This window comes from Danio rerio, chromosome 25 (assembly GCF_052040795.2).
Source record: "Danio rerio strain M-AB ecotype USA chromosome 25, GRCz13ab, whole genome shotgun sequence".
Classification (NCBI taxonomy): domain Eukaryota; kingdom Metazoa; phylum Chordata; class Actinopteri; order Cypriniformes; family Danionidae; genus Danio; species Danio rerio.
In genome coordinates, this window is record NC_141045.1 from 30,065,100 (window position 1) to 30,091,245 (window position 26,146).

At 33.5% G+C, this 26,146-nt stretch overlaps 1 protein-coding gene across 8 annotated transcripts in view; it reads left to right on the forward strand.

Annotated features, from left to right (window-relative positions):
• The window catches only part of wasla (WASP like actin nucleation promoting factor a), a 65,676-nt gene that overhangs the window by 22,207 nt on the left and 17,323 nt on the right, over nucleotides 1-26,146 (forward strand). For 6 of the 8 annotated variants that reach the window (XR_015525496.1, XR_015525497.1, NM_001083006.1 and 3 more), the window contains 3 exon segments: nucleotides 17,394-17,574; nucleotides 20,907-20,949; nucleotides 24,430-24,583. Coding sequence is in view for 5 of the 8 variants with exons in the window: in NM_001083006.1 (NP_001076475.1) it covers nucleotides 17,394-17,574; nucleotides 20,907-20,949; nucleotides 24,430-24,583 (378 nt within the window). In the remaining 3 variants the exon portion in view is untranslated. 8 annotated transcript variants of the gene reach the window in all.

Sequence of the window (26,146 nt, forward strand, 5' to 3'; positions counted from 1 at the left end):
TGACAAAAGCATATGTAGACAATTTATTTCTCAGTAAGTTTACATGGAAAACAGAATTCCAATATCACCACAAGACAGTCGACACTCTGATTAAGAATCTACCATGAAAACCGGGATTTTTGATACTTGAATTAAATTGTGGTGTATTTCTATTAGGGCAGTGCAATGAATCGCAAATCCGATTTCGATTTTGGCTTCTAATGATTTTGAAAAACCATTAATCGAGATAAACGATTATTGCATGATATACCCCCACTATTCAGTTGTACACATTTGTTGCGCTTAAAAGCAGGAAAGACCGCAAGATTCTTTGTGTGTGCGGTGCACACACAAAGGGCTCTATTTTGACGGTCCATGCGCAAAACGGAAAGCGCAGGGTGCAAACGCTTTTAGGGCATGTCAGAATCCATTTTTTGCTAATTTAAGGACGGGAAAATCCGCTTTGCACCGTGGCGTATGGGCTAAAAGGATTGAGTTTATTTTCTTAATAAGTTATAGGTGTGTTTTGAGAATAAACCAATCAGAGTCTCATCTCCCATTCCCTTTAAGAGCCAGCTACATCGCGCCATAAGCGCATTTGCTTTTTACAGGACGTAAAGTAAGTGTAAGTGGAAAAACTGAGCATATTTATATCCTATATATATTCTTATTATATCCTATATATAGGCCTGTCCTCAATATTTGAATTTTTTTATGTGTAAAGATATTTGCGTATTGCTCTACATCTTGTGTGTAGGCTATTAAGCAGTGTGAAAGCGAGGCACAACTCTGCGCTGGAGTTTAGATCGGGTTTGTTTTGGTCTAATGAAAAATCTACTATAGTTTCTCAAAATAGCAACGCGCCAGCAGTGAGCGCAAATGCATTTGCTATTTGAGAAACGTGTGCAACGCCTCAAAACGACTCTTGCGCCAAGCTTAAACTAGCAAACAAGTATTGCGCCGTGCCTTGCGGCACATTGCGCCGGGTGTATGATAGGGCCCACAGTCAGAGGCATGCGGTCATCATTGGGTCTCATTCGCAGACTGAGACGAGCAGAGCGCACACATCTAAAGTTATCTTAATGTGAGCGCTTTATTGCTCAAATAGCTGTCAAAATGCAAGTTTAGTGATTATTCATATTAACCCTCATTTGTGTAATAAACAAACGAGTTGAGAATCAAGACACGTGAAAGAGAAGAATATTCCTGCTGCACCTGAAGGACTTTTGTACCTAAAGTGTTTTTCTTACGGTGAAGATGCTTAAAGCACAGTTTGTTTCATATTTTTATTCTATTGTATTTATTTCTCTTACCTTTGCAGGATGGAAAATAACTATATATGCAGTTGAAGTCAGAATTATTAGCTCTCCTGAATATTAGCAACCCTTTTCCTCCCCAATTTCTGTTTAATGGAAAGAAGATTTTTTTTCAACTTATTTCTGAACACTAGTTTTAATAACTCATTATTAATAACTGATATATTTTATCTTTGCTATGATGACAGTAAATAATATTTTACTAGATATTTTTCAAAATACAAGCATACAGATTTAAAGTGTGATTTAAAGGCTTAATTAGGGTAATTAGGCAGTTAGTCTGCAGACAATCAAAAGATATATTCCTTAACGGGGCTAATAATATTGACCTTAAAATGGGTTTCAAAATATTTAAACCTGCTTTTTATTTTAGTCAAAATAAAACAAATAAGCCTTTCTCCTGAAGAAAAAAATATTAGAGGAAATACCGTTAAAAATGCTTGCTCTGTTAAACATGATTTGGAAGATATTTATTAAAAAAAAAAATTCTCTGAAGCGCTAATAATTTTGACTTAAACTAATCTTGATTACAATTATGACCAAAATAATCGTCATTATGATTTTTCACAAAATCAAGCAGCCCTAATTTCTATTTTGGTTCCATTATCAGTGTGCTATGTAGATATAAACACAGTTGAACCACACTTTTAATGTGGTATAGGAGTTTTTTGTGACTGGATCCACACAAGGTTTTGCTTAATATTTGGCTTTTACAATTACAGGTTTCTAGATAAACCCAGGTAAATTTATCTTTTTTTTTTTTTTAGTAATTTATTAAAGCAAACTTAAGGTGTCAATAGTAACGATACAGTAAACCTCAAACTCTGTAAACAAAATAAATTATGATAATCAAATCTGTGCTTTCAAGTAAATGAACTAACCATCATTATTCAAATACACATTCCAACATTACAAATTGTGAACTTTGATGATTACATTATCCCTATGCTTAAAAAAAATCTTTCAGATGGGGTGCTGGTGGCTGAGATGCACAAGAAAAGAAACCAAAAAGCTTCTCTGGTGACATCCTTACATCTTTTTTTTACTATCTCCTCACTGCTGCTAGTCATGGCACCAATTTTCACGTGTTTTTATTCTGACCTGAGGTGGTGATGATGCAACCCAAAACTTAAACGTGAAAAGCGTGAGCTCATGGTTTCCTTCACCATTTTCAATGCGCTTAGCCCTCTGCATTCATGCTCCCCTGTCGTCTTTCTCTAATTAGGTGACCATCAATCGTTTTCTCAGAGGATGACAAACAGACGAACCATTTCTGCAGCTCCAATGCAAGTTTTTCGAGCAATTGAAAAGGCACTGCAGTGTTTAGGTGCACTGTGCTTGTCTGAAGTAATTAGTCTAGTTTTACTAAAATATGTATATTCCATGCATGTGAAGCAGATTGGTTCGTTCTACTTGCGTAAATCTTGGGGCAAAAGTGGCATTTTGGAAAGGTCAGATGTTTTTCAACTCTGTGTGCCTGGAAAATGTATGCTCATCACATGTGTGCCGCTCCCTATTTGTCCACCTCACTGGAAATGACAAACGTTCACCCTAAGTTTATTGGCCTTCCTATGCAAAGGACACACTCAGCAGTCATGTTTAATGAAGCTATGCTGCTTTATACAGAAACTTTATACTGAAAGAAATTGAGGCGGCGCAGTTGGTAGTGCTGTCGCCTCACAGCAAGAAGGTCACTGGTTCGAGCCTCAGCTGAGTCAGTTGGCGTTTCTGTGTGGAGTTTGCATGTTCTCCCTGCATTTGCGTGGGTTTCTCCTGAGTGCTCTGGTTACGTATACTGGATAAGTTGGCAGTTCATTCCACTGTGGCAACCCCAGATTAATAAAGGGACTAAGCTGAAAAGAAAATAAATGAATGAATTATTCGACCACACTGACTGTGATCGCTAAATTTGTGCGAAAATCGCTAAATTTTAAATGCGAAAAAAAAATCCAAAAATTGACCAATTGTAATTTTCTGACTTGTGAGTGCAAAAATAGTTGTCGTTATAATGAACTAGGCCTGACCCTCACTAAAGAATTTCTTAGTTGATCAGTAGTTGTTCATTCAAGCAACTAGTCGGCTAATCATTCATTTATTAAATTAATTTAATTAGGCCTACAAATAGAGAAAACGATTTAAGTTTAAGGGCTGAGAATATCATTTGTAGCATTGTTGTAGGTTACACGGAAATACTAAAATAATAATAAAAATAATCATTAAAACTTAACATTAAAACTTTAAGAAGAACATTAGGAAGAAATAAGCGCACACAGAAAACGGCACCAAAAAATTATTCTAATTATGAACGTGAAGAAAAAAAACTGCATGGAACTTTATAGATTGAATATTGATTATTTGTTAATAAAATGAAAGTAAAATAAAACTTTTGAGGCAGTGGCGCAGTAGGTAGTGCTGTCGCCTCTCAGCAAGAAGGTCGCTGGGTCGCTGGTTCGAACATCGGCTCAGTTAGTGTTTCTGTGTGGAGTTTGCATGTTCTCCTTGCCTTCGCGTGGGTTTCCTCCGGGTGCTCCGGTTTCCCCCACAGTCCAAAGACATGCGGTACAGGTGAATTGGGTAGGCTAAATTGTCCGTAGTGTGTGTGTGGATGTTTCCCAGAGATGGGTTGCAGCTGGAAGGGCATCCGCTGCGTAAAAACTTGCTGGATAAGTTGGCGGTTCATTCTGCTGTGGCGACCCCTTTTTAATAAAGGGACTAAGCCGACAAGAAAATGAATGAATGAATGAATGAATGTTTGGCAAAGAAAGCAACTTTGATTGTCTAGTAGGCCCACAGCAGGGATTTCCAAACTCAGTCCTGGAGGGCCGGTGTCCTACTAAGTTTAGCTCTAACTTGCTTCAACACACCTGCCAGAAATTTTCTAGTATGTCTAGTAAGAGCTTGATTAGCTGCTTCAGGTGTGTTTGATTAGGGTTGGAGCTCTCTAGGATACTGGCCCTTCAGGACTGAGTTTGGACACCCCTGGCCCACTGGGTAAGTCATAGAAAAATAATTTAGGCTAAACAAAGTAGTCCTTCCTTAGCTTCAGCCTGAAGGACGAACTTTAAAATTAAACATCGAATAAAAAAAAATTGTAAGTCAATTTTTGTTACAAGATTTTAGATAAGACTGTTTTACCAATTTCATTTATGGATATGTTTCTGCTGTTTTTCTGCATCCACAACGTACACAGTTTGTATGGTTGACTACAAAATGGTCTATCCAGAATAAGGTAAATAATTAGATTACTGATGTCCATGTAAACATACCCACTGAAAGCAAAGCATATTCTTGTGTAAGCGTCGTCAAGCATGAACGTAATTTGCACAAACACACACCCGTATTGTACATGACCTAGATGAGAGTAGTGTACAACCCTTGACTGGAAGCCTGGGGTCAATCTGTGTGCTGGGAGCCATATGTATGCCACATGGATCATTCCATGCCACTGCACTACTGCGGCTCTCTCCCATTCAGTTACATCAAAGAGGACACGTTTCTTCGTTTAGTTGAAGGATTTTTCTCGTGGACTCTTATCAAATTTTTGATGCTGGTTTGACATCACTTAGGAACTGTGGTTCCTTATTAAATTATCTTGTTGGGCTGATGACATTAGTCTGCTGCAGTGCATGTGACATGTTACATCAAGCCTAATGAAAATACTCTGATTTTATTTTTTAGTATTTCTTATGGAAGCAATGATTTTGGAATTTGGACAGGGTGTTTTTAACAGGTTTTCTGTGGATTTTTAAAAAGTCTTATCACTTTTTACTTTTAAATCAAGTATTTTAGTCTTAAATGCGTATGATCATGGCACTAATTCAACAGTCCTTTCAGTGTTCATCAGGCTTGAATAAGGACTTGACCTTGTCCTTCAGGGTTGTAATTGTACCTTATAATTTTTTTCCTATGTCCGTGGGCCCTACAGTGTAATATGCAGGTATGGGGGAGCTGCTATCAATATGCAAGGTTTCGAAGGTGCGCAATTTTGCTTTGGAATGACACAAGCTCACTGTGTATTAGGCATGGGCCAGTATAAGATTCTGACGGTATGATAACCTTGGAAAAAAAATTCACAGTTTCAGGGTATGGTATTGGTATTGGGGTTATTGCTCTAAAAGATATTATTTTTAAATGTCTGGGTAAGAAACTAAACCCTTTTCCCCTTCGAACACCATATATTTTATTTTGAGAAACATTTTAAATAATTTGGGAGCAGTAAACACATAAGGCTGAATAATGAAACGAATCATTGAATCATACTTCTGCTGTATTCATTTTTTTTTTAAATAACATTTATTTCTGATTTAAAACTACATATTTGGATATCTTTTCTGCTGAAAATAACGTTTTATAGAGCTGCACAATTAATCGTAAAAAGATTGCGATCTCGATTCGACCCCCTAGACGATCTTAATATAGCATTTCTACAATTCTTTCAATCATATTTTCAAGTTCAGGAGAGAAGCAATGGTGGCCGCACAAGTCTTCACATTGTTTTACATGCGTTGTTCAGCAATGTGGACACCTCCAAATGATGTTAAAAGAGTCACATGCTGTATTTTATCATGCTGAAGATATAATTCACCTCAAAAATGTAATTTCTGTCTTCATGTAATGATGTATTTGCGACTTCAAAATCACACGTGACGTGAGCTGACCGTCAGCTGTTAACACAGAGAAGGCGGGCGCTTGCCTGTGAATGAAGTCTACTTTAGTAAACAGAACCTGCATAGGCTTTAAATAACGGTAATAAAGTTGTAAATAACATTCAGTTTGTAGCACAGAGTGATTGTTTGGGAGCCGCTTGGGAAATATGAACCGCTCTTAGCAGTGAAAATGAAACCGAGAGCGCACACAGTGTGGCCATATGTAGCCGACTGATTCCAGCCCAAAAAGTATCCAAAGCCCGCCGAAATGCAAAAATACCCACCCAGTCTTCTGTATTCACGAAAATCACATCAGTGATAGATTTTAAGCAGAAAATTACAGATTGCAAGCATATTTCTCAAACACAATAATTCAATATCAGAATTATCATCAGCATTAATGACCAGGACAAATCTAAAGTCTGTCCAAGTCCACCATTCCAAGTCTATACAAAATTTAGCATTTTAACTAACAGTGCAGCTACACAAAGCTTATTGCTGTTTTACCACGTTTGAGAATAACAATAATAATAGCCCACTCATATTAACCTTTATTTTACATCTACAGAATTGTGAGATAATCATGATCTTTATTTTAGGCAAATAAAAAAAAAATAGCGATTCTCATTTTAGCCAGAATCGTGCAGCTCTACCGTTTTCCTAAAAAAACCATTTTTAAAATGTAAATAAAAAATCATACACCTTAGGAACGGTATAGCAGAAAATTTTGCCGGTTTTAAAACCTTGACTTTTCCTAACCGCGGTATACCTTGAAAATGGTTATCAGGCCATGCCTGCTGTGTATATAAATATTTAATGCTATTGTTATGGTAATTAACATCACTATGAGGTAGTTTTGCGCCAAGTTAAAACTTGTTTAATTAAAAAAAAAAAATGAGTCAACTATACTAGCTGTTATACATTTTAATTTGTTTTATTTTTATGTCGATTTTTTTTCTTTACTTAGTCTTAAATTTACTGTTATAGAACCTGCTGAAACTTGCAGGAAATGCAAACTTGACTGCTTAAAAGAACAAAATATTTTGTTTACGCGAAAAGAAATTGTTAGTGTAACCAATAAATTAGGATTTATTTTGTAATTTTGTATTTATTTCTTATAAATTTGTTGGTTTATTTCTAAAATAGTACTATTTCACATTATATAATTATAATTATTTTACTGAAATGTATAGATTGTCAACTGTAAGAGCCATAATTTTATTGGATTAATAGTGCTCTGATTCATGTACAGTTTACATATGTTGATTTGTTTAGTTGTGTATATTTGTTGATTTTACCTATATTCTACTACTAGTTTTGTAATAGTTTGCACCACCGTTATTGGTCTTTTTAAAGTTGTATTACTATACAGAAAAGTAAAAGAAAGACCGATGGAGCAACAGTTTTTTTTTTGACTGGAGTTGATTGTTATGCTGCTTGAAAATTCAGTAAACATCTTTGAATGGAAAGAAACATTTTATTGCCTGACTGATTTTGTAAATTCTGATAGTACCTCAACTAATAGTTCATATTTAGTTTTTGTGATTCTTGTCTTGTCTTGTCTTGTCTTGTTTTTATTTTATTTTATTTATTATTTTAGGTAAATTACTAATATACTTCTGTTTACTTCTGTGCTCAGTAAACACACTTCTGACAGCTTGTAACCCTGAAGGACTACAATATTTGTTGTGTGTTTTTTAAAATGAGGTTAATTATAACCAATAGCATAATATGAAGGCCCTCCACTGAACGTACTATTGCTAGTCTAAACCTGTGTACTGTTTTGGTACTTGGATAGATTGAAAGGGATAAAAATATTTGTACATATATTATTTAAAATGCTAATTTAATAGTTATTTGAATTATCTTAAATTGCATACATGCGTACATTCTTGAATATAGTTAAAGGTGACATAGAATGAAAATCTGAATATACCATAGCTAAATAATAAAGAGTTCAGTATGGAAATGAAATACAGCTCAAATACCTTGTTCACATGTAAATCCTGTGAGTGTAAGTACTGTGATTAATATGCATGCCCTAGGCTACATTTGATTGGCCACAGCGTTTCCTAGTGTAATTACAATAGTGATTTTCCTTAGTTTGTCTAAGCTTGTATTAAACATACAGTTTATGTGGGACTCTAATTTTGAAAGTAAGAAAGGCAGGATATTCAACAATATTTACCACCCCAAATTGCAACTTCAGGTACTAGCAATTTCTAATTAAAAACAACAAATCAAAAATTAATTTGTTAATTATTTATAACTATCCGTTACAACTAGTTAATAGTCCATTAATAAACTGTTAGTTAATGTTTTCCAAATGACTTGTTAAACAAAAGTTAATAGTTATTCATAACTGTACCTTATAGATAGCCAACACCTAACTTACAAGCTGTAAGTTAACAAGTTATTAATTAAAAAATTAAGTTATTAATTACTTGTTAACTGTATTTTAATGATTTATAACTATACCTAATAAATTAGTAATTGATCTTGAACAAGCTGTTAGTAAATTACTTACTAAAGACTTGTTAAGTATCAGTTATTTGCTTATGTATGTTATCGGGACGTTATTCTCGTTGCAATTATTCTTCATTTATTACCTGTTAGTAAATGAGGAATAGTTGCAATTTTAGAAAGTTGCAACTTTAGAATAACGTCCCAATAACATACATAAGCTAATAACTAACACTTAACTAATATATTAGCTCGCACTTTACAGATCAGTTGTTTATAGTTTGTTACCCATCTACTAATATCAGTGAAATTTTGTAGAACAGCAAATGGATGGAACAAGTTCAAGTCACAGAAATTTGATGTGATATTTAAAATATAAAATGTTTGTACCTTAACCCTGTTTCATTTATTGGCTTTTCTGTGTGCTGTATTTCATTAAAGAAACCTCACAGATGAAATGTTGAACATTGTGTTTAATGTATAGACACACACATACTGAGCAATCACGTCGCAGAACAGCAGTATACAGCTGAATACAAACCCATGAGGTTTGGGCACTTTTTGTGCTAAACATTAAAACAAAATAAATTTAAAAAGTTTTTTTAGAAAAGTTCTACAAAAGTTTCTGTGGTGTTAGTAGATGGTAAACAAACCATGAACAACTGATTTGTAAAGTATGAGTTAATATATTAGTTATATGTTAGCTTTTTATGTTATTGGGACGATATTCTAAAGTCGCAACTATTCCTCATTTACTAACAGTTAATAAGTGAAAAATGATTGCAACTAGAATAATGTCCCAATAACATATATAAACAATTAACTGATACTTAACAAGTCTTTAGTAAGTAATTTACCAGCAGCTTGTTCATGATCTATTGCTAATTTATTAGGTATATTTATAAATCATTAAAATACAGTTACAAGTCATTTGTAACTCGTTAACTAACAGTTTATTAATGGACTATTAACTAGTTATAACGGACAGTTATTCTAAAGTGTTACCGTAAAACTTAAATTCTACACTAAGCCTAGCCTTTATATATGCTTTAAAAAGAAGTCCCGCTATTTCATTATGCTTATCCAATAGCATAAAACAAACAATAGTCAGTTGTCCTTTACCCCAAGTTAAAACTTTTGGATCAGTCACAGTTGGAGAGGTTGGCGGTGTTATGGAGGACAGGAGTCTCAAACAAACATAGTGATGTTGACACTTTGCAAAATATTCAATCCTTTTTTATATTGTTACCAGTCAGAACGTTTTTCAGTCTGTAATGTTATCATCTTTGACATTAAAACAACAAATTTGGCCTAGATTTGTTATGGCAGCTCTGGCAGCCAGTTCCATTTTTCTTCTGTTTACAAGCTGCTCGGATTTCAAATTCACCTTCATAATTTATAGCTGTTGTTCTAGCCATATTGTGCCCCTGTTTGACAACACTATGAAGAATGAAGCCCATTCACATCAGATTTATGAGACCTGTCCAACTGTTCTTAAAGAAAATAAAATCTGTGGGTGTTGTATAAGGTGACAAAAAATAAGATGTAATCTTTCCCTAGCACATTTCTGTCTCCTCTGCTTCCTCATTGTGTAATTAGATTGCTGGTGGAGATCTGACTAGGCATGCTCAGTGCGGCCGCTTTATCTCGATCATTTAAAGGTGTTTTCATTTGATGAGTAGAGACGCTAATCAGTAATTGGTTGGAATACTCTACTGAAACATTTGGAACATCAGTTAAACGAAGCCGAATACACTTGTGTATTGTAAATAGCATGTGCCCTTGCCTGCGTTTGAGGACTTGTAATGCCTACAGCAAATATCAGAGATTATACTGGATTAGCAGTTACTTGCGTAATACTCTGCATTCGTAATTTTTCAGGATTTGACTAACATGAGTGGGATTGGTTTGGTGGGAGGCTAGATCACAAAACCGTCTCAATTGATTTAAAGGGCATCTTTGGGGATGACACAGGCTTTTGTGGCTTGCTAGCTAGCCTCTTGGTAAGGTGAAATTAGCTTAGCCGTTCAGTCGCTTCATGTCTCAATGCTGAACCACAGATGAGATGATGTTTTACACGACCTTCCTGTCTGCCCCATCTGAGGAGTTTTCAGAGAGCGTTTCAAGACCAGATGGTAGTTCGGTGCCTCTGAAATGCCTTGTGTTGTCACGGGATGAGCGGAATGCACCTTTACCTCAGCCTCGTCTTAAAACACTGCTGAAATTGAGCAGCAACAGACGCTCTATCTCTCCAGATAATGCCTTCTCGAGAGGTGCTCTGGGTCATGATAGAGGTCACCGGAAACTCCTGGCTTTCACCCAAGGTAGGCGTCTTAGGATATTTGCTCTAGGGTTTTAGCAGTTATGATGAACTGAGATCTGTGACACTTTACTGCTATAGTGCAGAAGTGAACGTTTGTTCTCAAGGTATGGAAGCATGTGTAAATGAAGCATTTACATAAATATAGTGATATTGTGGAATTTACTTGTTGCTTTTGTAAGTTGAAGCAGTTATTTATTTTTCTGTAACCGTTATAAAGGTGGGTGTGTGATTATGTATGTGGTTTGTGTTTGCGTCGTGTTTGACATGAGATGTTTTTTTAATATAATATATATTTTTAATCTGTTTTATTTTTGTTTTGTACCACAAAGAATTATTGGACTACTAAAGGATTATTGTTGTACTTCTAATGCACAATGTCTATGTGATGTCTTTTTATAATTTTATTATTATGTGGTTTTATTATTACATTTATTGTGAATTATTCATGCATTTGTCAAATATTTATACATTTAGATACTATGGCTTATAAATTAATCACATAATAATTTAATTGTTTTAATTGATGTAACACTTTTAAAATATTTGTGTGTAAAATTATCAATGTCAGAATAAATATGGTGGATTTATATCATATCATATTCGTTATATTTTGCTTATATTATAAACGGTATATTATATTTAGTGCTGGGCAAAAATTAATACAAGTGAAAATAAAAGAAAAGTTTGTTTTGACAATCTATGTGTGTGTATTATATTTATTATGTAACAAAACTATACAAAACAATTCTGTTATGTAAATTTAGTTTATGTATAATTTGTATCATATACACATTTTATATCTAAATATAAACAAATATTTCCTCGGATATGTGCATATGAACAATGTATAAATAATAATTATACACCATACTTAAATTGTCAAAATAAACTTTTTTTCATTTTTGCTAAGCATTAATTGTATTTTTCAACTAAATAAATTATGAGGATTATAATTCACAATATAACTAGTATTATTATTATTATTATTATATATTTTTTTTATAAACTAAATATATTTCATCCCCCTGAAGTTATAAGGTTCTAGCTGCGCTCTAAATGATATTGAGATATTGAGCTTCAAAGATTTTGCATAACAGTTTTCTTTCATGCATGAACATGACAGAGACCCTTAATTTACTCTAAATGTAAATGATCAAAACCCTCCTAAATTTGCAAACTGGAGTAAAACAAACCGGGCAAATGCAGATAAAGCTTTTTAATTTTGAAAAGTCATTCTCTGCTTGTAATTATAGGGTTCTCTCAGGCAGATCGTTAATTGAAGTAGGGCTGTGCAATTTGGGGAAAATATCTATTTGCGAGTTTTAATTATTTATTTATTTAAACAAATATTGCTATTTTTATTTATTTATTTTATTTATTTATTTATTTATTTATTTATTTTTATTTACGTTTTAATTTTGTATCGCAATATAGCCTATGTGAAATGAATAACATCAGTACACATTAACCGGTTATAATTATTACGCCTCCGAATTATCTGCATCTGCATCATGGTGCACTGAAGAAACAATTAATTTTGATACCCCTACTTGTTTTTGACTTTTTTTTAGCAAGACGCTCCTCATATAGCCACCCGTGGTGCTTTTTTACGTGCGGGTGGTGTATTTCCTCGTTCTGCGACAGCTCTTACAAATTACCTGGTTTTGTTTGGTGTCTGTGACTTTGAAACCAAGATACAGTGCATCCGGAAAGTATTCATAGCGCTTCACTTTTTCCACATTTTTTGTTACAGCCTTTTTTCAAATTAAATTCAGATTAATTTCATTTATTTCCTCAAAATTCTACACACAATACACCATAATGACAATGTGAAAAAATTCTGAAATTTAAAAAAAATAAAAACCTGAAAAATCACATGTACATAAGTATTCACAGCCTTTGCTAAATTCTTGCACCTTTGGCAGCAATTACAGCCTCAAGTCTTTTTGAATATGATGCCACAAGCTTGGCACACCTGTCTTTGGGAATTTTTGCCCATTCCTCTTTGTCAGGTTGGATGGGAAGCGACGGTGTGCTGCCATTTTCAGCTCTTTTCAGATATGTTCAATAGCATTTAGGTCTGGGCTCTGGCTGGACCACTCAAGGGTATTCACAGAGTTGTTGTGAAGCCACTCCATTGATATTTTGGCGGTGTGCTTTAGATCATTGTACTGCTAGAAGATGAACCGTCGCCCCAGTCTGATGTCAAGAGCACTCTGAAGCATGTTTTCATTCAGGATGTCTCAGTACATTTCTGCATTCATCTTTCCCTCTGTCTTGACTAGTCTTCCAGTTCCTGCCGCTGAAAAACATCCCCACTGCATGATACTGCCACCAACATGCTTCACAGTTGGGATAGTTATTATTATTATTATTATTATTATTATTAGCCTGGTGATGAGCGGTGCATGGTTTTCTCCAAAAATAACGCCTGGCATTTACTTCAAAGATATCAATTTTAGTCTCATCAGACCAGAAAACTATGTTTATTATGGTCTGAGAGTCCTTCAGATGCTTTTTGGCAAATTCCATGCAGGGAGTGCTTCAAACTGGCCACTCTGTGGATTGCTGCACAGATGGTTGTCCTTCTGTAAGGTTCTCCTCTCTCCACAGAAGCTCAGACAGAGTGACCATCAGGTTATTCATCACCTCCCTAACTAAGGTCCTTCTCCCATAATCGCTCAACTTAGATGGCCGGCCAGCACTAGGAAGTGTCCTGGTGGTTCCAAACATCTTCCCCTTATGGATGATGGAGGCCACTGTGCTCAGTGGAACTTTCAGAGCAGCAGAGATTTTTCTGTAGCCTTCCCCAGCCTTGTGCCTAGAGACAATTCCTTCTCGGAGGGTCTACAGACAATTCCTTTGCTTCATGCTTTGTTTGGTCTTTGACATGCACTGTCAACAAGCGTATGCCTTTTCAAATCAACTGAATTTACCACAGGTTTTTACCCCCCCCAGTTTATTTTTTTGAATTCATTTCTAAATATAAAAGTTTCAATAACTCATTTTTAATAACTGATTTATTTTATCTTTTTATATTTTACTAGATATTTTTCTAGACATATCTATAAAGCTTAAAGTGACATTTAAAGGCTTAATTAGGTTAACTAGGCAGGTTAGGGTAATGGACCCTTCGCTAAGCCCCACCCTCCTTAGTTATTGTTGCTACGCCTGACAAGCTTTCGTGCCTGGCATGGCTTTTTCAATGTGTGTGCCGGTTTCAGACATTGCCAGGGATATAATGTCATTTTTGGTATCCGAGAAAGCCTGACATAAAAAAGACTGCAGTATGCATTACAGGGGTATATCCATCACATAATAGGCAACCGATTAGAAAATAAATCAACCTAAATTGAAGCTAGCTTAGCCTAGCTGCCCCATATGCTAACCATTCAACAGCTTAGCTCATACTCAGCAGGAGAGGTGACGTTTAAAAATAATGTAATAATAACTAATAAAACCGTGATTTCTCTATTTTTAGCCAAAAAGCCTGATAGATTAATTGTTGTGCAATGAAATATAGCCTTACTAACCGACGAGGAAACACGCATGACAGTGCTTTTACATAGTTCATTCATAGAAAGAACAGCCAGAAAAGGGAAACTGATGGATTTGTTCCGAATATTAGCATCATTGACCCATAACGATGTTCAGTAAGTCACTTATTACTGTCAGTATGTTTGTGTGCTCTTTATAAATGACTGAAAAACAGCTGCAGATAAAGTATATTGATCGCAACTGCTCAGTTTGTGATCATATCTCGGTTTGGTTCTGTTGATTTGTAATTTCAAATATTCGTAGCTTGAAATAGGTGGAAATATGAAGTTCAGTAAAGTTAGCAACAGATTCGCAGTTTCGTATTTTTCGGATCAATAACTCATGTCATTATGACCTATTCCCTATTAGTATGACTACGTTACTAACGTTATGGCGAAGGCTTAAACGGAGCATTACTCATAATATCGAGCGAAAAAAGGAATAAGATAGACAGCTGTACAACATAACCATCTCTGTGTTTTTGTAGAAAACACAGTTTAGATCTGTTTAGGGTAAGAGGTGTGTGAGTTATTGCCGCCTGTCTATCACTGAATGTGCCAGGAATATCAAAACAAAACCAACCTATCTCCACTCCTTTAGCGCCCCTCACACAGCTTGATCCACGCTGGCATTTCTCCTCTTGGGTTTTAGGTTTTGAAAAGGGAAAAAATTCCACCATCCCGTCCAAACTTTAAGGACACCGGGTATCAGATTTGCACTATCCACATGCACTCGCTCGAAAGCTTGACAGAGCCCCTGCGCGTAGCTACAGTTGCTAAGCCACGATTGGTGGATGGCGGTTTTTGGGCGTGGCTTAGCGAAGAGTCAATTAGGCAAGTTAGTGTATATCAATGGTTTGTTCTGTAGACAATCGAAAAAATTATAGCTCAAAGGGGCTAATAATTTTGACCTTTAAAATGTTTTTATTTTAAATTTGAATCTGCTTTTATTCTGATGGCAGTATGTGTGGAACATGTAATATCGGACAGAAACATGTCACATTAACACAAAACAGATTTTTTAAAAAATATTATTAAGTCAAATTTGCAAGTCAAATTAACTTGCACTGCTATTTATATTTACTTATCAATCATCATAAAACAATCCCTTATAAAATATAATAATAATAATAATAATAATAATGTAACAATTTTACGGTGGAGAATAGAAAAGATATTGTCTGATAGAAAAAAACTCATATTAACACATTAAAAATAATTCATAAAGTTTACTATTCAGTCAAATTTACAATAATCTAATTCTAATCAAAAAACTTGATGAAACCACAAATCTTTGATAAAATAACTTTTTAAAGTGGTTGTATGCATGGAAAATATATTCTATGACAACAATAATTATATAATTTGAGTCAAATGCTCATATCAATCATTATAAAACCATGAGACAAAATGGGAAAAGAATCTAGTCTTTGTTATTCCAAGTCATGTTATTATGAGTGTGTTAATGTGAACAATGAGCCTGGTACCCTCTCTTCGCAAGGAAGCCAAAGTCTAAAGTTTGCTATGGCGAGGTACGCAGAACCCTCGCGGCTAATTCTGAACCAAACCGTTACTCAGAGGCAGCATTTTATAAACTCCCTCGCGGGCCCGATAAAAGTGTTCAGTGGGCCGCATATGGCCCGCGGGCCGTAGTTTGCCCACCTCTGTTCTAAATCATCACCATTCAACACATCTTTTTAGTTTCAGGTTTTATCTCAATTTTGTGTGGTGCAGCATTATTTAGTCAATGATTTTGTCTTTCTTTCTGGTCCTTGTCAACGGGCGAAAAAACAAAGAAAGATGATCTTGATTGGTCCTTGTGCATGCAGTTGAAATGCTGATTGTCTTACAGAAAGAACCTTATGGAGCAAAAATAGAGTTCGACTTTGTAGATAAAACCTTTTTTGTTTTTTTAATAAAGTCTTCATGTAAACAACTTTATAAAAAAAAACATCACAACGTAAATAATTTGTCATTTAATAAGAATATTTGAATAACTAAATTTTGACAAAAATGTCAGATAGAACCTTACAATTTGACTATTGATTTTGTATATAACGTCTTCTGTTGTAAATAAAACTAACAGCATAAATATATAGTTACAGTTTGTGACCAGTTGGCTGTTGGTCAAAACCTGAAAGATGTCAGTACAATTTTGCCTTATTTTTTAACACGACATATTTGAATGTTCACATTTATTTATTTATTTATTTATTTATTTATTTATTTATTTATTTATTTATTTATTTATTTATTTATTTATTTATTTATTTATGTACAGTTTCTTATATATCATTGATGGCAATGTGTGTTAGACTGAACTTGCTGGCTATATTGCAAGGGATTGCTAGCTAATGCTTGTGGAATTGGGGAAATTTTTATACAAAGCCTGTTGTTTAAGCAGCATTCCTTTCTATGAATGCTGCTTTTTCATTATCCACATAATGATGAGAATCATTATGACATGTATATATTTGCCATGATTCAGAGTATCTCACTTGTGGCTCTGTTGGCCATGGCCATGTTTTCTCAATGTTGTCGTGTTTATTTCATTAAATATCGTTAAACGGAGAGATAGTAAGGCAATTGTTTTGATCCATGAATGTGTTTATTTTATTTACACATACTGTACATTTATATTTGTTTGACAATGGACATTTAAGTATTATTTTTTTTTTACTGTTATTAGTATTATTATTGTTTTTGTTGTTATTATTATCAATATAATTGTCGTTATTGTTGTTATTATTCTTATTATCATTCTTCTTCTTAGTATTATTCTTCTTCTGCTTCTTCTTCTTCTTCTTCTTCTTCTTCTTCTTATTATTATTATTATTATTATTATTATTACTATTATTATTACTATTATTAAAACCACACTGGTGTTATCTAAGCCTTGAAAGCACATACTTTTAAGAATGTGTGTGATTCATTCATTATGACTCTCCATGAAGCACAACTATGAGACGCCCCCTCTATGCTTACGCATGGACAGAATCTGCTGTTGTTGGCAACACAAACTCTCAGAGCTCGGCCGGAGTCCACTACTGATACTCTCACTGGGAAATGTGTGCAAGCGATTGTCAAATCTTAGATCGTCGCTAATACCTTTTTTTTGTAATGTGTCCAGGACCCACTCTCCCGATGGCGACGGTGGACATTAAGAATCCGGAGATCAACAACATGCGCTTCCACAACAATTCTCACGTGAATAACATGGTGCACAGTGGCCTTAACAAGAAAGAAAAGAAGGTCAAGGGCAAGAGGAAGAAGCTGACAAAGGCTGACATCGGGACACCAAGCAATTTCCAGTGAGTCTTTACGTGTGACAGGTTCAGTACTTCCTGTGTTTACAGGAAGTGACATCAGTAAATTATTAAAGTCAAGATATTGCAACTAACCATTTCAGTACTTCCTTTAATATGTATAGTTTATTTTGTTTTTAATTATGATTACAAAAAATATAAGATAATTGTGTATTATATATATATATATATATATATATATATATATATATATATATATATATATATATATATATATATATATATATAAATATATGTATATGTTTGTTATTAATATGTAAAACACACACAAAAAACAAATTTTAATATTTTTGTATTTTATAAAATTATTTAATTTATATATAGTTTGTATCATGTACATACATATTTTATATCTATTTTTTATATCTATATCTGTGTTTTATATCTATCTCAAATATGTGCATGTATGTGTATTTACGGTATATATACGCAATGTGTGTTTGGACTGTGCATGTTTATTAAGTAAAAACAAACTTTTATGGACACAATTAATTGCAAATAATACATTTTGAACGCGATTAATCCTTTGCCCAGCACAAATTTTTTTCTATGACAATGAAAACTCATCAGCATGTTACAAATCAAAGAAAAGTTTTCATTTTTTGCATCACCAATTTGACTGATTTCCCTTCATTGGAAGTGTGTACACCATAAAATTCGTTAAAAAAAAAAAAAAAGTCCAAATAATAAATCCATTTGAATTAATCAATTTCAATTAAGAATTTAATAAGTGTTCTGATGAGGGCTTTAGGATTTTGGCTTTTGTTGACGTATAATCATTGATCAGCTCACCTCGTTTACAGCATTCAGATTCAGTCACAGAACTTCAAATATGCACATAACAGTGAGGTTCATTTTTGTATCATGTTTGATTTTCCACAAGAACCGGTGAGCTTTGATCTTGTAACTCAGGAATGGGTGAGCTTCTGTTTGTGTTTGTGCTAAACCAATGTTTGGATGTGTATAAAAGCCTGAATTAAATTTCCTCATTTAAAGCGTATATTCATAAAACTTGTATAATGATCAATTTTTATTTTTTTTGGTCTGCTTTAGGGCTGCGTAAAATCAAAATCTCGATTAATTTAACATTTTAACTCGATTTCAAATAATAAACGATTGTGTTATTTATTTTAGGTTTTTGTCCTTAGTTCATTGAAGTTTTGTACAGTAAATATCACTCTCATATTACAAGTGAGAGATTTTTGAATGAAGGGTGCATTACTTTATTTTAAAATAATTGAAGTAAACACACACTACTGCATCTACTATCTATGATTATTTTTTGAACATCAACGCTAAACAACTAAAGTTAAAACACACATAGCCTAAAATGTGGCTCTCTGCGATGCCCACTGTCGTCACCACTACCAAACAGACCATTCACATAGCTTGCGCTACACATCATTGTGACGTGCAAGTATGTTTTTTTAAGAGGTGCACGGGAATGCAAAGCCTGCGCTAGACTGTTCATGTGCCCTTTGCAGGTGTATAATATCATAATAATATAATAAGTATAAAACCTGTAGGGAAATGTAATTGAACAATTTGACCTGGAAAACTTCTATTAATTATAGATTCTGAATGTCGATTTCGATTACTTTTTGATTAATCGCCCAGCCCTAGTCTGCTTACAAATATTCAAAATTTTGATGAACAGATTTGAATAAAAAATATCTATCTTTGTGTTTTAAAGATGAGGAAAAGGCTAATGGGTTTGAAACAAAAAAAAAAAGTATTTAACTGAGTAGTTCTTTCAAAAAATTAAAATGTCCTCCATCTTTTTCCACTCTTAAGTGTTTTTAAACTTTTTCAGAATATATTTCTTGACGAACAAAATATTTTGAAGAATGTTGTAAACTATTAGCTATGCTTCCACCTTTTTCCATATTAAAAATGCTTCATGAAAACATTGAGATGTGCATACATTTTAAACGTTTTATCTGATAAAAATGTGCATGAATTATAATTGAAACACATTTACCAAAGAAATTTTTCAAAAGTCAAATAAAAGTTTAGCAAGTGCACATAGACTATTTATACAGCACAATGACAATTTTCTGTGGGAACTGTGGTGCAGTTGTACATGGACAAAACAGCAGACACATTGCACAACATCAGAAATGTTCCAACCCCCAACATTGTAAGCTGCTTGCTTTTCTGTCTGTTCCATTGCTCTATTTGTTAGATGTTTGCTCCCACTTTCTCTTGCAGTCTAAAGTGAGTCAAATTCTCAAATCGCGCCTCAGTTGACTTTACAACTTGTAAATCACTCAAACTTGATCTGCGTCTGTTTACTGCACAGGCTGAAAAAACACTTCCACCTACTCTTATGTAATGTAATGATTGTGAGGGCGCAGGTGAGCGGTTATTTTTCGAAAGACACTCAAACACATCTCGTGTGCTGCGTATGCCGTGTTTAAGTCATGTAAAACAATTAATTGCAAACTGAAATGAATCTAATTTCATTATATGTTTTGGAATTGGATGTTTTATGAGATTATTTAAATTTTTTCGATTACTTTGCATTTAAATATAAAATTTAGCAGAATTGCAAAAGTTTGCTACTTTTTGTTGATTTGTGTTGGATTCAGCGAATGCGGAGTCACTAAAAAACTAGGCAGTCTGAGTTATGACAGCGTTCATTGTTTCATCCTTGTTTTCGGAGACTCAAGTACTTCATTTCAAAAAAAAGGTGGCTCACGGTGGCTTATTCTTTTTAATATTTGTCACCAGTTGATGGTGACCAGTGACAATTTTGTTCTTTTCGACTCAATATATCAAAATGGAGCTTTCTTTGCAAATGTTTAATACAATATTGCAGTTTAGCGCATGAACGTAATCCACATACATGGAAACTGCTTATGTAACATCCATAGTATGAACATGGTATGACCTGCTGCTTCTCAGGTTTGTATCAAGTGAAGACAGTAAATAATGACAGAATTTTTATTGGTTTGCCTGTCCTTTTTAAACCAGTAATAGTTAAAACCTAAAACCGAACATCCTGTCATTATTTACTCACCTTTTACTTGTTTCAAACTTGTTTGAGATTCTTCTGTTGAACACAAAAGCAGAGATTTAAATGAGGCTGGAAACCTGTAACCATTGACTTTCATAGAATCAGTTTTTTCTACCATGGAAGTCAGTGATTACAGGTTTTCTACTTTCTCCAAAACATCTTGTTCAACAGGGCTAGGAAAGCCATGAAAGTTTGTACATTTTCATTTTTGGGGTGTACTCTCTCTTTAAGTTTAATTAAACTTTTTAAATCTTGTTTATTGGCACATTCTGACTGCATTTAACACAATGTTTTCCAGGCACATCGGTCATGTAGGATGGGATCCGAACACAGGCTTCGATGTAAGTACACAACAATGACTTGCTCTGTCACCCCCACTGACACACTCGCACGCTCTCAATGTCGTACACACTCTCACATACATATTGAAGAATCTCTCATAGGAAAACAAAGCTGACCTGTGTACTAATGGCATGATGAAATGCCTCAATAGCCTTGTGTTCACACAGGCTAAAGCCTCTGACGCTTGAAATTGCTGCCTGTCGCCCACAGCATAGCCCAGAATGGCATCTGTATATTTGCATTGTGTGTATTTTAAATTGATTTCAAATCAGTTGTTATGGAGGTGCCAAATTGCCACATGCAATCTTTTTATGATGCAATCAGAGATTCGGGACAATAAAATCAGATGGTGTTGCTTATAAATTACTGGGAAAATATGCAAATGTTCTGAAGAAGCGTTCACATTTCAGATTTTGCATTATGCATGCCGTTGGAATGTTTTGCATGACATAATGGATGGTTTTACCAGAAATGTTTTTCTTCGTGTGGTTTCCCCACAAGATGGCAGGATTGTGCTATGTTTGAGAACAGCATGAATGGTGGGAAAGTGTGATTTTTGTAGGGCTTGCAAGGCAGAATTGCATTCATATTTCTCTTGCTACTTTACTCACCTTGATCTGATATTAAAATGTCTTTTTTGAACTGTAATACATTTTTTCCTTTTTATTTTAGTTTCATTAAACATTGTTAAAGAAACTATGATTAAATTAAAATCCACAATAACTCAAAAACAAGGTATACGCGGGGTCTTAAAGTATTAATGGCTAAATTTTATTTCTTAAAATGTTTACTGAATCTACTGACACATTGTGTTGTTGGTTTTTAAATATTTTTTACAGGTCTTAATTTTCCTTTGTTCATGTATAGCTACCCAATCTGGCTATTAACACTCATTCAATCACCAGCAGTCTATCTCAATAAAACATTTTTATTTTAAAATTGCATTGAATTACTTTTTCTTATAGTAACATTTGCTTAAGTTTATTTATTTACTGCTGAGGATACTGACATGACCTATATTTTTTTATTATGTAATTCTTTATTATTATTATAGAATAAAATAATTGACAGCTATGTTTTGTTCTTTTCTTGGTAAGGGTTATAGGGTTTGTGAATGGATATATTTAATAATTATGAAATAACTAGTGTATAAAAAAATATATAGAATTTTAATAATGTTTTGATGGGGCAAGTGAAAATCTTTTCTAACTGGGGTATTTGGAAAAAAAAGTCTTAGCATTTAGCACTGTATAAGTCTAAGGTTTCAGTCATAATCATTTTTAAAAAGTCTTAAATATATCTTGGTAAAACCTGTAGAAACCCTAAAATATTATCTTCAAAAATATTACATGTGAAATTGATTTAGCTTTAATTTATCTTAAAAAGATTTGTATACTTTTATTACTGTAGGTATTTCAGGGTTATTTCTTTGTTTTTAAATAAATGTAAATTTATTTTAGCTTTTAAAGTAGTTCATCAACGTTGACCAAAGAACAGAAGCAGTATTGCTTTGCATCTTTGATGGATGGTTTCGATATACTTTAATATTGATTAGTTTACAATCATTGCACCTCTTTTTAAGAGATTTAAGCTTAAAGTTTAAAAAGTTCTATGAACTTAAAATTTTATTAACCTTTGTAAAATTTTTAGATGCCAACTTTTTTTTTTTTTTTTACCCCTAATTTGTTTTTCATTTGTAGCATAATTAAACACACACACACGCACACACAAACAGTTGAAGTCAGAATTATTAGCCCCCCTGTTTATTTTCCCCCAGTTTCTAAACACATTTCTAAACATAAAAGGTTTAATAACTAGTTTTTAATAAAATGAATTTATTTTATCTTTGATATGATGACAGTAAATAATATTTGATATTAAACTTTTTTTTCTACATATTAGACTATTAGACTTTTATACAGCTTAAAGTGACATTTAAAGGCTTAACTAGGTTAATTTAGGTTAACTAGGCAGGTTAGGGTAATTAGACAAGTTATTGTATAAAGATGGTTTGTTCTGTGGTGTATAGACCATCGAAAAAATATTTAGCTGAAAGCGGCTAATAATTTTGACTTTAAAATAGCTTTTGAAAAATTTAAAACTGCTTTTATTCTAGTCGAAGTAAAACTAATATGACTTTCTCCAGAGGGGGAAATATTATCAGACATACTGTAAATGTCTTTGCTCTGTTAAACATCATTTGCGAAATATTTAAAAAAAGAAAAAAAAATCAAACAAGGCAAAAGATTCTGACTTTAACGGTATACAGTTGAAGTCAGAATTATTAGCCCTATTTTCATTTTCTTTTTTAAATATTTCCCAAATTATGTTTAACAGAGCAATGACATTTTTACAGTATGTCTGATAATATTTGTCTTATTCGTTTTATTGCAGCTAGAATAAAAGCAGTTTTTAATTTTTCATAAACATTTTTGGGACAAAATTATTAGCCCCTTTAAGCTAATTTTTTTTCCCGATAGTCTGCAGAAAAAAAACATCGTTATACAATAACCCGCCTAATTACCCTAACCTGCCTAGTTCACCTTATTAACCTAGTTAAGCCTTTAAATGTCACTTTAAGCTGTATAGAAGTGTCTTGAAAAATATCAAGTAAAATATTATTTACTGTCATCATGACAAAGATAAAATAAATCTGTTATTAGAAATAAGTTTTTAAAACTATTATGCTTAGAAATGTGCTTAAACAATCTTCCCTTCATTAAACAGAAATTAGGGAAAAAAATAATTGGGTGCTAATAATACAGGGGGGCTAATAGTTCTGACTTCAACTGTATATAAATATATACTAATTACAATTTACAATTATACAATACATTAACAATTGCAAAAATAAATCAATATCTCTGCATTTAAATACTAACAAAAAGTGACAATTCTATTTGCATATTGAGCTGAAAGCTGCTATCTTGCAACTGTTTGCATATTGGAATGTGGCTGGGCCTTTTGCTTTGCATCCATTTATTCGTCATTTTTTGACTTTTCATTAATTTCTCTCTCTTTCTCCTCCTATTTATATTTAGTTGTGCTTACTAAGGCAAGCATCACTATTACTATTGCTCATAATTAAGGTTGGTGATCTAAACAAACCCTAAATATAACAATTTCAGCACATCCACACGATTTTACTATTTTTCTGCTCTATTTGGCTTGTGGTAGAGAGTAAATTTTTGACTAAGATAAGTAAGAAAGCTTACAGAATACCCTATTAAACCAGACGGAAGACATTAAAAACCGCTTTGAAACACTCTAGTACTTCTTTTAGTGTTGCCATGTGACTTTTGTTAAGGAAAAAACAACTTGTTAACCACAACAATTTCTGCTTGTTACTGCCTTGCAAGCACTAGTATAAATTGACTAAATAAACATTTCTGTTGATCTTCACTGCAGGTTAAATATGTAACTTATGTATTAATGGAAAAAAAAAGTCTTACTATTTTAGCTTTTTTTGTGTTTTGCAGTTGAATAATTTGGACCCAGAGCTGAAGAACTTGTTTGACATGTGTGGCATTTCTGAGGCCCAGCTCAAAGACAAGGAGACGTCTAAGGTCATCTACGACTTCATTGAGAAGAAGGGTGGTGTAGAGGCTGTGAAGAATGAACTGAGGAGACAAGGTGAGACTGATCGCTGTCAGACACTGGCTGCTCTGAACAGCTGTGGTTTTTCTGTGGCCTCGGCATATTGATATGTCTGGGGTCTGGCCATCAATCATATGCTGTCTCAAAGTCTGAATCAACAAAATAGTTTTACATGGCTCTAAACTTCATTCTAAGTACCAAGGTTTTTTTCATAAATGAAAACTGAGACAGACTAAAACTGCTAGTCAATAATCATTTTTGTTAGCTGAAATAAAATAAATCTAAAACTAAACAGTAGTAAAACTAACTCACAATAATAGAAAAAAACATATTCAGAGTTAATAAGGACTCATCATGTGGTGAGAAATATAGCATGGAGCTGTTTATATAGAAAAACATTATTCGTTTGCACAAACATGTAAAAAAGGCAAGTTTAAAGATGACATCAAATATCCATTTTATATGTATGTCCATTTGATATGATTTTTTTAGGGTCTTCATGAAAAGTGTATAAATTGGTTCAGTTCACAGTGAGCCTTTTCACTTCATGTCTCATTAAATGCTAATGAGCTGCTGCTCAGCCTGCTTCTCTCTGAGGCTGGTTCAGTAATGGCTGTTGTTAAATCACACTCGTCATACCAGAAAAATAGGTTTTAGCCCCGGACGCCAGATCCTGTCAGAAAATGTCTGTTTCTCTGGGTATCCAGACAACAAGCCAGTGGAGCTGCCTAATACCCAAACCTGTTAATCAGTATTCAACTGAATTTACAGTCTCCTATCAATTTAGGAGTTGACTGTTAAACTTGAGAGGAGCAGAAGCAGGAGACGAAGTAATGATAACAAAGAAAGAGCAGAGTTTATTGAATAATTTGAGTTGCTACTTTAATAATTTTGATACTGCTTCACAACATTGTTCAGAGACAATACAGACCTTGTAATGGAGAAATTATGAACTAATGAAAACCAAGTGTTGCTTGAACCCACATACTCATAAGATTATAACAATATGGAAAAAAATGAAATAATAATAAAGCAATAACTATAGGAAAATTTTATTAATAAAATGTAAAAAGGAACTAAATTGACAAATAATAGTCAATAATAATCTAATCATTAACTAATTATTAATCAATACAATGATAATTATATAAATGACTAATGATCATATGATTAAATAAAATAATTAAATAAAGAATAAACTGATCTAAACAAATGAAAATAAAACACAACAAAGATGAATGGTTGCTTTTTTGAAACAACACACACACACACACACACACACACACACACTTATTATATTTTAAGCAATTGGTTGTGTTTTCTGGGAAAAAGTGCATATAATGCATAGAGTATGAATGCAAAGACTTTGGTCAGCAAATCAAGGCCGTGGCAGCTTCTGCTTGACTAGTGTATTCAGCGTTGAACTCTACTGTGTTATAAATGAGTTTTTTTATCGTATTAAGTTATAATAAAAAAAAAAAAGGTTATACTGCAATGTGGATTCAAGAAATGTTTTCTATTTATTTTTTAATATTATGAAAGGAATTAGACAATTATCCAGGCAACTTTAGTGTAAAATAGTTTGATAAATTTATCTTC